At 54.1% G+C, this 14,712-nt stretch overlaps 1 protein-coding gene across 3 annotated transcripts in view; it reads left to right on the top strand.

The window, feature by feature from the left end:
• CSMD2 (CUB and Sushi multiple domains 2) overlaps positions 1 to 14,712 on the top strand; it is a 276,036-nt gene that overhangs the window by 242,105 nt on the left and 19,219 nt on the right. For all 3 annotated transcript variants that reach the window (XM_077189434.1, XM_077189435.1, XM_054648279.2), the window contains 11 exons: positions 201 to 389; positions 1,980 to 2,126; positions 2,747 to 2,935; positions 3,824 to 4,009; positions 5,688 to 5,882; positions 7,733 to 7,906; positions 9,017 to 9,190; positions 9,716 to 9,889; positions 10,802 to 10,990; positions 12,737 to 12,910; positions 13,830 to 14,012. In XM_077189434.1, coding sequence (XP_077045549.1) covers positions 201 to 389; positions 1,980 to 2,126; positions 2,747 to 2,935; positions 3,824 to 4,009; positions 5,688 to 5,882; positions 7,733 to 7,906; positions 9,017 to 9,190; positions 9,716 to 9,889; positions 10,802 to 10,990; positions 12,737 to 12,910; positions 13,830 to 14,012 — 1,974 coding nt within the window. The remainder of the gene's footprint in view (positions 1 to 200; positions 390 to 1,979; positions 2,127 to 2,746; positions 2,936 to 3,823; positions 4,010 to 5,687; positions 5,883 to 7,732; positions 7,907 to 9,016; positions 9,191 to 9,715; positions 9,890 to 10,801; positions 10,991 to 12,736; positions 12,911 to 13,829; positions 14,013 to 14,712) is intronic.

Genomic DNA, 14,712 nt, shown 5'->3' with positions numbered 1-14,712 from the left:
GGCAGTGGGAATGGTTTGTTGGCTTTGCTGCTTTTTGCTCCTTTGGGTGTGACAATTGTTGGGATTTGTGGGGTTTTGGGGATTCTTTGAGCCCCGGGGATCAAGGAGTGCAGGGGTCGTGCTCTGCCTTGAGCTGGCTCATCAGGACAGACCCTGTGCTTCCATCCTTCCTCTGAAATAATGTTCATTTCCATCCCCAGTGCACTGCCCCATGAACCAGCTGATGACGGATTCCACCGGGGTGATCCTGAGCCAGAGCTTCCTGGGGAGCTACCCCCACTTCCAGACCTGCTCCTGGGTGGTGAAGGTGGAGCCAGGCTACAACATCTCCCTCACCATCGAGTACTTCCTCAGCGAGAAGCAGTTTGACGAGTTTGAAATCTTTGATGGTGAGAGATTCCCTCCCCTTCCATCCCAAACCTTCCTGGGGTTCCATAATCCCAACCAGTCAAGGGGGAAGGAGCATTCCAGGGCCAGCTTCCCACCTGGAGCCTCCTGCTGGCCTTCTGGAAGGCTCCTCACTGATTCCTGGCATAAGGAAACAGATACAATTTGATTTTTTGGGACGGATCTGAAGGATTTTTCCGAGGGGCAGGAGCTGGGTGTGATGGTGTTCACAGGGGTCCCAGGATGAGAGAAGAGATGAGAATGTTGACTCCATGTTTCAGAGGGCTTGATTTATTATTTTATTATATACATTATATTAAAATTATACTAAAGGAATAGGAAGGATTTCATCAGAAGGTTAGCAAGGAATAGAAAAGGAATGGAATGATAACAAAAGCTCATGTCTCAGAGAGTCGGAGCCAGCTGGGCTGTGATTGGCCATTCATTAGAAACAACCACATGAGCCCAATCCCAGATGCACCTGTTGCATTCCACAGCAGCAGATAACCATTGGTTACATTTTGTTCCTGAGGCCTCTCAGCTTCTCAGGAGGAAAAAAATCCTAAGGAAAGGATTTTTCATAAAAAATGTCTATGACAGTTGGGAAGCTCCTGGGAGGGGGATGGCAGCAGAGATTGCTGCAGGGGATGAGCTGGGAAAGTGGGAATCTCCTCCTTGGAGGCCACAGGGAGGGGATTCTCCAGCCCCAGGAGTTCTTGGGAATGGGGAGGGGATTCTCAGGATAAACAGGCACAGGGGCTGTGCTGGTGCTCCTGGGGTCACCATGGGCATCTGAGCAAATTCCTGCTTTCCCTGTGATCTGCTTTGCTCCTGGATGCCAGGAGCAGGATGTGAGCCCTGGAACTCCACAGGGAGCTGGAGCTGCCTTTCCTCAGGGAAATCTCCTGTGCCCCTTCCTCCTGCAGGGACACTGAGCCCCACTGAGCTCCATGGCTGCTGTGATGTTGTGTTTGTGGGGTGCCCCATGGCAGGAAGGAGTGATGAATCTGACTCCATCAGAAGGCTAATTTATTATTTTATGACACTGTGTTATAATAAAGAATGCTATACTACACTAACTAAAGAATGCAGGAAGGAGTGATGAATCTGACTCCATCAGAAAGCTAATTTATTATTTTATGACACTGTATTATATTAAAGAACGCTATACTACACTAACTAAAGAATACAGAAAGGATACAGACAGAATGCTAAAAAGATAATAATGAAACTCATGACTCTTTCCAAAGTCCCAACACAGCTTGGCCCTGATTGGCCAAAGAGTCAAAACAATTCACAGCAGAATCCAATGGAACAATCACCTGTGGGTAAACAATCTCCAAACACATTCCAAAGGAGCACAACACAGGAGAAGCAAATGGGATCAGAATTGTTTTCCTTTTTAAACACATTCCAAAGCAGCAAAACACAGGAGAAGCAAATCAGATAATATCGTTTTCCTTTTTTTTTTCTTTTTCTCTGAGGTTTCTCAGCTTCCCAGGAGAAAAATCCTGGGCGAAGGGATTTTTTCCAAAAAAATGTGAATACCACACTGTGACTTGTTCCTTTTCCCTGTCCCCTCTTCTTGGCAGGTCCCTCAGGGCAGAGCCCCCTGCTGCTGTCCCTCAGTGGGAATTACTCAGCCCCTCTGACCGTCACCAGCAGCGGCAGCAGCGTTTTCCTGCGCTGGTCCTCCGACCATGCCTACAACAGGAAAGGCTTCAAAATCCGCTACTCTGGTGAGTCCCAGCTGCCTCTGCCAGCAGCAGGAGCAGCTCCACAGCCAGGAGAATCCATGGGATTCCTGCAGAGATCCAGCTGACAGGGCAGGAGCTGCCAAGGCAGGGGAGGCACCAAGCCTGGTGTGTTCCGAGCTGGGGAGGTTGGGAAAGGCAGGGTCTGTCCAGGAGAAACCTTGGAGCTTTGGCTCAGTCTCAGCCACTCTGTAACAATCAGGACCAGGATTGTGGGATCACAATCAGGAGAAATTCCAGGGAGAAACCTTGGAGCTTTGGCTCATTTCCCGAGCACTCCTCAGAACCAGAAGCCTGATGTGGAGAGTCAGTGATGCCAGGGACTGGATATTGGGAGAGGTTTCTGGGTGAGGCAGTGGCCAGACACTGGAAAAGTCTGTCCAGGCTTTGCTCAGCAAATGAATTAAGGAATATTTAATTACCAGAAACAACTCCTTATTCCTGGAGCTGGGTGAAGCTCAGACCAGAGCCCTGCACTCCATCCCCGCTTCAACTCCGCGTTCATCCATCGCCGATTTTTGTTCTGGGATTTTTGGGGAAGCTCAGTGTGATTTTTGGGAGGGGAAGGGAATGACCGGTTTGCTTTTGCCTGCCCTCCTTGCCAGCTCCCTACTGCAGCCTCCCTCAGCCCCCAGCCCACGGGATGATCCTGAGCCACTCCGGGCTGCGCCCCGGCAGCTCCGTGCGCTTCGGCTGCGACGCCGGCTACCGCCTGGTGGGACACAGCACCTCCACCTGCACCCAGCACCCCCAGGGCCACTTCCACTGGAGGGAAGCCATCCCCCTGTGCCAAGGTGAGAGCAGGGACGCGTTGGGATCGAGTTCTGAGAGTCCCTGGAAAAGCAGGGGGAAAAAAACGATATTGGAATTGGGTAACTGGGTGTTGAGAACCAGCTCGGAGCGCTGAGGGTGATCCTCGTCTGCAAGGCTTTGGGAATAGATGGCAAAGAGGGAAGGGAATGACTGGGAGCTGGAAAAGAGCAGCAGGGAAAAGGTTGGATTTTCCAGGTGCTTTCTTTTCCCTGGGAGAGCCATTGGTATTCAGCCTGGCAGCCTGTCTAGACATCAGGCCTTGGAGAGGGATTGGCCAGCCCTGAGCTCGCTGCAGTGACACTCCTGTCACCACCAGTGCTGCCAGGGATGGGTCTGATCCTGCCTCTGGAGCTGCTGGCACCTCTCAGAATTCCAGCACCTGCCAGCTGCTCTGGGATCCTGCTCCATGCTGGGGCAGGAGTGGGATAAAATCTGGGCTTTGCATGGGGACAGAACCAGGGCTCTGCTGCTGCTGCTGCACAGGCTCACTGTCTAACACAGGTGACAGGTATTGGGAAGTTATTGTAAATATTGTACAGGTAGTTTTTAGTATAAAAGATATCAGTGCCCCGGGGGGCAGGCAGAGTGCCTCTGTCTGCCTTGGCTGGACAGGAGAAAAAATTTTATAGATAAGATACAAGAAACAACCTTGAGACCAAGAAATGAGGAGCTCTGACTCCTTCTTCAAGTGCCAGGCTGGGAAAAGAGACTTTCTAGCATTTCTTGGGGTCACTCTGACCAGCTAGAGACCCTGACAATCCTTTATGAAGGGAGGGCGCTCCCAGTAGGGATCCGGGATTGCGGTTTGGGATAGAACCAGCAGCTCCCCGATTTTTATTTTTTGTTTAAGATGTGTTTTCTCTTCCCAGCTCTCTCCTGTGGCATTCCCAGAGCCCCAAGGAACGGGGTTGTCTTTGGGAAGGAGTACACAGTGGGCACCAAGGCCGTGTACCAGTGCAATGAGGGGTTCCAGCTGCAGCCCGGCGCCGAGCCCAGCGCTGAGTGCCTGCAGGAGGGAGTGTGGAGCAACGGGAACCAGCCCCCCCTGTGCCTGGGTGAGCGGGGACTGGGGCTCTCCACACACCAGGGAGGCCTTTTGGGGCTGCCAGAAAAAACCACAGGCCAGGCAAAATTAAAAAGTCTAAAGCAGTTCTGTTTATTGAAGGGCTTTCAGGGGCATTTAGGGCAGATGGAGCCCCCCAGGGGCTGCACCCAAAATGGACAATGGGTCATAGTTTTTCACACTTTTGTAAGTTTGGTCCATTTGCATATTGGGGGTTAATTTCCAAATTACCTTCAGGTAACAAAGTAATTTACCCCAAGTTTGCTCCCCCAACCCACTTTTGTTTCCATTTCTCAGAGCCTGAAGCAGTGAGGTGTCCCTGATTCCCATTTTACGATTTAAACACCACTGCAAGGGGCTTTTCTCTTTGGATTTCAGGCATCATCACCATTTACAACATTATCCACAAAATTTTCCTTTTAATTCTCAACAACAGCCCCACCAGGGGATACACCCCTTGTGGTGGTGTTCACAGGGGTCTCAGGATGAGGGAAGAGATGAGGATCTGACTCCATGTTTCAGAAGGCTTGATTTATTATTTTATGATAGATATTGTATTAAAAGAAAACTATATACTAAAACTATACTAAAAGAATAGAAGGAAGGATTTCATCAGAAGGCTAGAAAAGAATAGAAAGGAATGGAATGATAATAAAATCTTGTGACTGACCAGAGAGTCCGAGCCAGCTGGACTGTGATTGGCCATTAATTAAAAACAACCACATGAGACCAATCAAAGATGCACCTGTTGCATTCCACAGCAGCAGATAATTATTGTGTACATTTCATTTCTGAGGCCTCTCAGCTTCTCAGGAGAAAAAGGATTTTTCATAAAATATATCCGTAGCACACCCCTCATTAAAAACGCACCACAATGGGACTTTTTTTGGGGGGGTTGAAACCTCACTGAACCAGCTCTGTGTGCCGTGTCCCGTGTGCCGTGTCCCGTGTGCCATGTCCCGTGTGCCATGTTCTGTGTGCCATTTCCCGTGTGCCATGCTCTGTACGCCATGTCCCGTGTGCCGTTTCCCGTGTGCCATGTCCCGTGTGCCGTGTTCTCTGTGCCATTTCCCATGTGCCATGTTCTCTCTGCCGTGTTCTGTACGCCATGTCCCGTGTGCCATTTCCCGTGTGCCATTTCCCGTGTGCCATGTTCTCTGTGCCATGTCCCATGTGCCATTTCCCGTGTGCCATGTTCTCTGTGCCATGTTCCGTGTGCCATTTCCCGTGTGCCATGTTCTCTGCCATTTCCCATGTGCCATTTCCCGTGTGCCATGTTCTCTGCCATGTCCCGTGTCCCGTGTGCCATGTCCCGTGTGCCGTTTCCCGTGTGCCGTTTCCCGTGTGCCATGTCCCGTGTGCCATGTTCTCTGTGCCATGTCCCGCATGCCATGTCCCGCGTGCCATGTTCTCTGTGCCATGTTCTCTGTGCCGTTTCCCATGTGCCATTTCCCGTGTGCCATGTTCTCTGTGCCATGTTCTCTGTGCCATGTCCCGTGTGCCATGTCCCGTGTGCCATGTTCTCTGTGCCATGTTCTCTGTGCCATGTCCCGTGTGCCATGTCCCGTGTGCCATGTTCTCTGTGCCATGTTCTCTGTGCCATGTCCCGTGTGCCATGTCCCGCGTGCCATGTCCCATGTGCCATGTTCTCTGTGCCATTTCCCCCCCAGCTGTGACGTGCCCCGACGTGGGCAGCATCGCGGTGGAGCACGGCCGCTGGCGCCTCACCTACGAGGTGCAGTACCACTACAACGCCCAGCTGATGCTCATCTGTGACCCTGGCTACTACTACACGGGCCAGAGGGTCATCCGCTGCCAGGCCAACGGCACCTGGAGCATCGGGCAGCCCGTGCCCACCTGCAAAAGTAAGAGCAGGGGCACCCCAGGGTGGCACCGGGGGCTGGGGCTGTGTTTGGGGTCAGTAAATGCCAGCCCCGGGGGTTTCAGGGTGGTGCTGGTGGGTGATCGTACCTTTGGGTACAGGATTTGGATGGTTTGGTGCAGATTTTGGGAGGAAATCTATTTCTGGAAGGGCAGGAAGGGGCTGGGGTGGGTGGATTTCACAGGGCAGCATCACCAGGGACTGGTTTTGTGATTGGGCTCAGCAAATGCCAACCTTGGGGGTTTCGGGATGGTGCTGGTGGGTGATCGTACCTTTGGGTACAGGGTGGGATGGTTTGGTGAAGAATTTTGGGAGGAAATCCATCCCTGGGAGGGCAGGGAGGGGCTGGGATGGATTTCACAGGGCTGGTTTTGTGTTTGGGGTCAGCAAATGCCAGCCCTGGGGGTTTCAGGGTGGTGCTGGTGGGTGACCATGGATAACCAAGGAGATGGTGCCCTTTGGGTACAGGATGGGATGGTTTGGTGCAGATTTTGGGTAGGAAATTTATCCCTGGAAAGGCAGGGAGGGGCTGGGATGGATTTCCCAGAGGAACTGTGGCTGCCCCATCCTTCCCAACCCACCCCATCCCTGGAAGTGTCCCAGGCCATGCTGGAGCAAACTGGGATCATGGAAGGTGTCCCTGCTGTGGGGTAGAACTTAAATTCCTCCTGGCAGCAGCTGAGGCAGAGACAGCAGAGCTGCTGGAAGGGAGCTGGGATGCAGGGAGATGCCTGGATGTGACTCCTGGTTTAATCCCAGCACTTCCCTGGGATCTCAAGCCCTTCAGCTCAGCTGTTGCTGTGGGGTCCCTGCAGCTTCTCTGTCACAGCTGCTCTGAAGTCAGGGCTTTTAAGGAGGAAAAATAAAGAATTCTGCTGTCAAGCCTCAGCTCTCACACAAACACCAGGTTTACAAGGGTAACAGTGTCACCTGCAAATCAAACCCAACGGGGCACGCCAGCAGCCCTCAGTTGTTCTGACACCACTGCTGTGCTTTGCATCTCTCCTTTTGTCAGAGGTGGAGGGTTTTTCTCTCCAAGTGCAGACAGAGGCAGCAAAACCTCTCCTTCCCTGCTGCCTGCCTTTGTTTGTGGAGCTGTGACTGCTGGTGTGGGTGACAGATGTACTTTTCCCCCTGCCAGCTCTTCCTCTGGATCCGGGAGCAGGAGCCTGACCTCCTTTTGTCCCCTCAGCCTTATTGCCACCTAAATCCAAGTGACAGGATCTTGGCAGCGCCCCGAGGTCAGGAGCACCCAGCGGGAGCTCTGGAGGGTTGGCAGAGCTTGAAGGCAGAGAAAATGAAGATAAAACCAAGAGTTCTGAGGGGGAGTTGGGTTTGCAGAGGCTCCTGCATCCCACAAACCCAGCTGGGATCTGCAGATCTTGGGATTTCAGCTTGTGGGGGAAAGCTGGGTGTCACTTTCAATTAGGAGCTTTGTGCCATTCCAAGGTCAGGCTGGACAGGGCTTGGAGCAACCTGGCCTAGGGGGAGATGTCCCCAGTCATGGCCTTTAAGGTCCCTTCCATGATTCTGTGGGTTTTCTGGGAATCAGGCTTAATGACAGAAAAATATTCCTGTGTGAGGAAGTTCTGGTGTGAAAAAATCCTTTGGCTCCTTCCCAGCCTGTCTTTAGTGCTTCCCCTGTGTCCTGAAGCATAAATATTAACAGCTCTTATTTTTGTCACCTCGCCTAACATGGCTCTGGAATTATCACAATTCCTGGAATTATTTCATGAACTTTCCCACTCCAGCAACAACTCCCGGTGCCATGCCTGGATGAATTCCTCCAAAACTCAACCTGTTCTCTCACTTGTCCTTTGGGATCTGTCCTAGTTATCTCCTGTGGGGACCTGCCCACGCCTCCCAACGGGAACAAGATCGGGACCCTCACCAGCTATGGGGCCACTGCCATCTTCTCCTGCAACACTGGCTACACCCTGGTGGGCTCCCGGGTCAGGGAGTGCATGGCCAATGGGCTCTGGAGCGGGGCTGAGGTCAGGTGTCTGGGTAGGTACCCCTTGGGAGCTCCTGTGGCACCCATGGTGGTGGGAGAGGCTCCTCGGGAGGGAGCGGGGGGTTTAGGGACTGATATCCACCCTGCGGGGTTTGGAGGGGATGTAAAAGGGAGGCAGGGTTGGATCCCTGCATCCTCGGGAGGTGTGAGGTGTTGGGAGAGTTTTGGGGTGGGGATGGTTGGTTGGGACTGCAGAGCCTGGAGGTGGAAGAGGATGGGTTTGGGTTGGATATTGGGGTGGATTCTTCCCTATGAACAGCATGGTATGGATTGCCCAGAGAAGCTGCAGCTGCCCCATGCCTGGAAGTGTCCAAGGAGAGGCTGGACAGGGCTTGGAGTGACCAGGGATGGTGGAAGGTGTCCCTATGAACAGCCCTTATGTTCCCTTCCAACCCAAACCAGTCTGAGCATCTCCAAACCCCATCCATGCCCAGAGAATCTGTGGCTGCCCCATCCACAGCTGGAAGTGTCCAAGGAGAGGTTGGACAGGGTGACCAGGGATGGTGGAAGGTGTCCCTGTGAACAACCCTTACATTCCCTTCCAACCATGGTGGGAAGTGTCCTTGTGGACAATCCTTATATTCCCTTCCAACCATGGTGGAAGGTGTCCTTGTGGACAATCCTTACATTCCCTTCCAACCATGGTGGAAAGTGTCCTTGTGGACAATCCTTACGTTCCCTTCCAACCCAAACCAATCTGGGCATCTCCAGATCCCATCCATGCCCAGAAAAGCTGTGGCTGCCCCATGCCTGGAAGTGTCCAAGGAGAGGTTGGACAGGGATTGGAGTGACCAGGGATGGTGGAAAGTGTCCCTGTGGACAATCCTTACGTTCCCTTCCAACCCAAGCCAATCTGGGCATCATGAACCCCATCCACGCCCAGAGAAGCTGTGGCTGCCCCATCCACAGCTGGAAGTGTCCCAGGAGAGGTTGGACAGGGTGGCCATGGATGGTGGAAGGTGTCCCTGTGAACAATCCCTTCCAAGCCCACCCAGTCCGGGCTTCTCTTCACCCCAGTCCCGCAGGGATCCTTTGGGGCGATGCCCTTTGGGGACGCCTTTGCTGGGCTCTCCAGCTGATTGCTGCTGTTCTGCCCCCTCCAGCCGGGCACTGTGGCGTGCCCAGCCCCATTGTGAACGGGCAGATCAACGGTGAGAACTACAACTACCGTGGCAGCGTGGTGTACCAGTGCCAGCCCGGCTTCCGCCTCATCGGCATGTCCGTGCGCATCTGCCAGCAGGACCACCGCTGGTCCGGGAAAACGCCTGTCTGTGTGCGTAAGTACTTGTCATTCCTTCACCCTGGGGGGACATCCCGGCCTGGGAGGGGCTGGGGAAGGGGCTGGGGAAGGGGCTGGGCAGAGCTCACACCCCCGGAGTGTGGGGTGGTTGAGGTATGAGGTGGCCGTGCGCGCGCGTTCGGGGCGTTTTGCTGTTGAGACTTCATTTTCTTCATGCAGGAACAAAAGAGTTTGGATGCCTGGGGTGGTGTGGGATTAGGAACAGGAGCTGGGATTTTTGGAGAGGGATATGTGGTGTTAATCAGTGGGATCCTGGCACTCGCCTGCCTGGAGAGGGATGAAGGGAATTCCTGGATGCAGGGAGTTCCTGGAGCCAATAAAACCTTAAAAAATCTCTTTCTCTCAATGTCATCCTGTATCTCAGCAGAGCAGGCCCCAAATCTTTGGGTTTTGGGATTGATGTGGGGGGTTTTATGCTCTCCTCCCTTCACAACTTTTTTCAGTGAATAATCCACTTTTCTCCAGGAATAAATCCAGTGACATTTCCATTTTGTCCTTGCAGCCATCACCTGTGGCCACCCTGGCAACCCCCCCAATGGCCTCACCCAGGGCTCCCAGTTCAACCTCAACGACGTGGCCAAATTCCAGTGCAACCCTGGCTTCCGCCTGGAGGGAGCATCCCAGTCCCAGTGCCTGGCCAATGGCCAGTGGAGCAGCACCCTGCCCTCCTGCCGAGGTCAGTCTGGGCCTTCCCTGGGCATTTCTCCACGATCCCAAGCCAGAAACCCCTGGAAGCCACCCAGGGGATGTTGGAGATGCCAGGGCTGCTGTAAATCCCATGGGATTTTCTCACCTTGCTGCGTTCTCCAAGGTGTTGGAGTGTGTTGGAAAAGGAAATTCGGGATCAGACCCAAATTTGGGGTTAGAGGGTGTTAAAGGCAGGCACAGATCAGATCGAATTTGGGGATCAGACCCAAATTTGGGGTCAGAGGGTGTTAAAGGCAGGCACAGATCAGACCCAAATTTGGGGTCAGAGGGTGTTAAAGGCAGGCACAGCCCTACAAACACACCCTGCTGGTCACAATCCATGGCCATGGAAAATCAGGATCTCTCCTCTGCTTCCCCCAAATCACCTTGCCCAACCTCCTCGTTCATCTTCCCAGGAAATACCTTCCCACAGCTTTGTGCAGAGCCCTCTTCCCTCTTTCCCCATGGGATCAGCACTCAGGTTCACTTCCCAAATCCCCTCCCCTCCCTGCACTCCCTCCCTCTGCATTCCCCTAATCCAGGATCTCTGCCCATGCTGGATTATCAATTATTCCCAAAAAATCCCAGTTTGGGATCAGTTATCCCCATGTGGATAATCTCAATCCCAATTTGGGGCTGGATATCCAGCCTCTGCTGCTGGGTGAGACCCTGCAGGATTGCCTGGACTCCCTTTTTCACCCCTTTCCACAAGAAATTTTTCCACTCCCACCCTCAAAAATCTCGGAGGAGGGGAAAAAAAAAAAAAACCTAAATCACAGCATAAAAATCTTTATAAAATCTTTTTTTTTTTTTTTTTTTTTTTTTGGAGAACCCCACATTTTCCGCCTCGCCCTTCGCCTCCCGTTATTTTTTCGGGTGTTGTTCTGTTGTTTGTTTGCAGTTGTGAACTGTTCTGACCCCGGGCACCTGGAAAACAGCGTCCGGCAAGTGCAGCCGAGCGGCCCCCACAGGTTCAGCTTCGGCACCACCGTGTCCTATCAGTGCATCCACGGATTCTATCTGTTGGGAACGCACGTCCTGACGTGCCAGGGAGATGGCACGTGGGACAGAGCCCTCCCCCAGTGCCTTTGTAAGTGGCCCCAACCCTCCCTTGCCTCCAGCCCATGAGGGAAAATCCATCAAGCCCCCCAAAAAAAAATCCACCCAAAAAATAAAATCCACGTGGGAATGATCCCCGGTGGTTTCAGGAGCTTCGCAGGGAAGGGGGTTTGGGGTTTGAGGAAAGGATTCTGCTAGAGGGAGTTCTCTGTGTAGGTACAGGTGGATCCCAATGGATTTTGGGGGTTTCAGGTGGAATCCCGGTGAATTTTGGGGGTTTGAGGAGAGGATCCTGCTGGAGGGGATTCTCTGTGTAGGTACAGGTGGATCCCAATGGATTTTGGGGGTTCCAGGTGGAATCCCAGTGAATTTTGGGGGTTTGAGGAGAGGATCCTGCTGGAGGGGATTCTCTGTGTAGGGACAGGTGGATCCCAATGGATTTTGGGGGTTTCAGGTGGAATTCTAATGAATTTTGGGGGTTTGAGGAGAGGATCCTACTGGGGGCATCCTCTGTGTAGGGACAGGTGTAATCCCAGTGGGTTTTTGGGGTTTGAGGAGAGGATACTGCTGGGGACATCCTCTGTGTGGGGACAGGCAGATCCCGATGCATTTTGAGGGTTCCAGGTGGAATCCCAATGGGTTTTGGGATTGAGGAGAGGGACCCTGCTGAGGGCATTTTCTGTGTAGGGACAGGCAGATAGATCCCAACGGATTTGGGGGATTCCAGGTGGAATCCAAATGAATTTTGGGGTTCAAGGAAAGAATCCTGGTGGAGGAGGTCCTCTCTGTAGGGACAGGCAGATCCCAATGAATTTGGGGGATTCCAGGTGGAATCCCAATAGATTTGGGGTTTGAGGAAAGAATCCAGCTGGGATAGTGCAGGTGGACAGGGCGGGAGCAGCTCTGGAGCACAGGGAGGGCTCACCTGAGTGAGGGAGACTCACCTGAGTGGCTGAGGGCTCACCTGAGTGAGTGAGGGCTCACCTGAGTGAGTGAGTGGGTCCCAGTCCTACACTGGGAATTTGGGATCCAGAGTGGATTTTAGCTGCCTCAGGGAGGTGCAGGCAGGAGCAGCCCCACCCCAGCATGACCAGTTTGTCCCTTTGGGCACTAATCCAGCTGCAATCCCATTCCCTGCCCAGCTCCAGACATTCCAATTGGCTTGAGCTGTTCCAAAGCTGGGATTGTTCCTTTTGTTTTTTCCACGTTTATCCCTCCACACCAAATCCTACCGAGCAGTTTTGGGCACATTTTCCTCTCCTTTTGTCCTGTCCTCACCCCTTGCATGGATCCTGGGGAGTTGGTGAGTGATGATCCATATTCCCACAGCCAGGGGGGAATTCCTGTTAAAACCCCAATCCCAGGCTCCCTCAGCCCCCTTGAGCACAAGGGATCTCCTTCCTCCATTTTATCTCCCATAAATGTTGGGATTTGGAGGATTTGTGGGCATTTGGAAACCCAGGTCAATTTTACCACTGATTCCTTGGATTCCTGGGGTTCAAAGTTTAAAAAAAAAGGAGATTTTTTCCCATATTTTTGTTTCCTGTGTGTTGAACTTCCCTGTGAGGATGGGGAGGCCTTGGCACACGTGCCAAGAGCAGCTGGAGGTGTCCCCATCCCTGGAAGTGTCCAAGGCCAGGCTGGACAGGGCTTGGAGCAGCCTGGGATAGGGAAAAGCATCCCTGCCCATGGAAAGGGTTGGAATTAACTGACATTTAAGGTCCCCCCAGGCCAGAATTGGGGATCCCCGGGGGCTGAAGCTGTGTCTCTGTTGCAGTGGTGTCGTGTGGCCACCCCGGGTCCCCTCCCCACGCGCAGATCTCGGGGGACAAGCACACGGTGGGCTCCGTGGTCAGGTACAGCTGCCTGGGCCGGCGCACGCTGGTGGGCAATGCCACAAGGATGTGCCAGCTGGACGGGCGCTGGAGCGGCTCCCTGCCACACTGCTCGGGTGAGGGCCCTTCAGGGGCACTGCGGGGCACACAGGCACCGTCAGCTGGCCGTGGTCACCCGGCCATGGTCACCCAGACATGGTCACCCAGACACCGTCAGCTGGCCGTGGTCACCCAGCCATGGTCACCCGTTCGTTCATGGTCACCCGTTCATGGTCACCCGTTCATGGTCACCCAGCCATGGTCAGCTGGCCATGGTCATCCATTTATGGTCACCCATCCATGGTCATCCAGCCACGGTCACCTGTTCATGGTCACCCAGCCATGGTCACCCGTTCATGGTCACCCAGCCATGGTCAGCTAGCCATGGTCATCCATTTATGGTCACCCATTCATAATCACCCAGCCACGGTCACCCATTCATGGTCACCCGTTCATGGTCATCCATTCATGGTCACCCGTTCATGGTCATCCAGCCATGGTCACCCAGCCAGAGTCATCCATTTATGGTCACCATGGTCATCACCTCCCACCCATCATCAGCTACTCCTTGTGCCTTGAGGAGACGGCACCTCCCTTCCCTGAACCTCCCTTCCCTGAACCTCCCTTCCCTGAACTTCCTGAACTTTCTTGAACTTCCCTTCCTTAGACGTCCCCAACCCTTTTTCCCCTTTTTTTCCCTTTTCCCTTCCCTTCTTCCCATGCTCCAACCCCTCCTTGTTCCCTGAGGTTGCTCAGGGCTGGCTTGGGAATTTCCTTCACGGAGGGGAAACATCCCTGGGGCTGACGCTGGAGCCTCCACCTTGGGGTTCAGGAATTGTGGCCACGTTTGCATCCAGCTCAAAACCAGGGGGTGCTCCTGGAACCAGGGAATGTTTAATTTGGAATTCCACTGCTCTGCTGGGGGTGGAATTCCCGATGAGGGTGACAGGAGCCACCATCCCTGGTGGCTCTGGTGACTCTGTGCTCTCCTGGCAGGGGGCAGCCAGGGCGTGTGTGGCGACCCCGGGATCCCTTCGCACGGCATCGGGCTGGGGGACGCCTTTGACGTGGGCAGCGTGGTGAGGTTCAGCTGCGAGCCCGGCTACGCCCTGCGCGGCTCCTCCGAGAGGATCTGCCACGCCAACGGCTCCTGGAGCGGCACGCAGCCCGAGTGCGAAGGTACCGCTGCGCCTCGGGGGCTCTTCTGCTGTCCCCAGAGCTGCTCTGACATCCCCAGGGCTCTTCTGCCGTCCCCAGAGCTGCTCTGACATCCCCAGGGCTCTTCTGCCATCCCCAGAGCTGCTCTGACATCCCCAGGGCTCTTCTGCCATCCCCAGAGCTGCTCTGACATCCCCAGGGCTCTTCTGCTGTCCCCAGAGCTGCCCCAGTGTCCCCAGGGCTCTTCTGCTGTCCCCAGAGCTGCTCTGGTGTCCCCAGGGCTCTTCTGCCATCCCCAGAGCTGCTCTGACATCCCCAGGGCTCTTCTGCCGTCCCCAGAGCTGCTCTGACATCCCCAGGGCTCTTCTGATGTCCCCAGAGCTGCCTCAGTGTCCCCAGAACTGCTCTGATGTCCCCAGGGCTCTTCTGATGTCCCCAGAGCTGCTCTGGTGTCCCTAGGACTGCCCCACTGTCCCCAGAGTTGCTCCTGTGTCCTCAGAGCTGCCCCAGTGTCCCCAGAATTTCTCTGACATCCCCAGAGCTGCCCCAGTGTCCTCAGGACTGCCCCAGTGTCCCCAGAGCTGCCCTGGTGTCCCCAGAAGTGCCCCGGAGTCCCCAGAATTTCTCTGATGTCCCCAGAGCTGCACCACAGTCCCCAGAGCTGCCCTGGTGTCTCCAGAATGCCTCCAGTGCCCCCAGAACTGCTGTACTGTCCCCAGAA

The sequence above is a fragment of the Agelaius phoeniceus genome, chromosome 22 (genome assembly GCF_051311805.1).
Source record: "Agelaius phoeniceus isolate bAgePho1 chromosome 22, bAgePho1.hap1, whole genome shotgun sequence".
NCBI classification, from domain to species: Eukaryota; Metazoa; Chordata; class Aves; order Passeriformes; family Icteridae; genus Agelaius; species Agelaius phoeniceus.
This window is presented reverse-complemented; position numbering and strand designations above follow the sequence as displayed.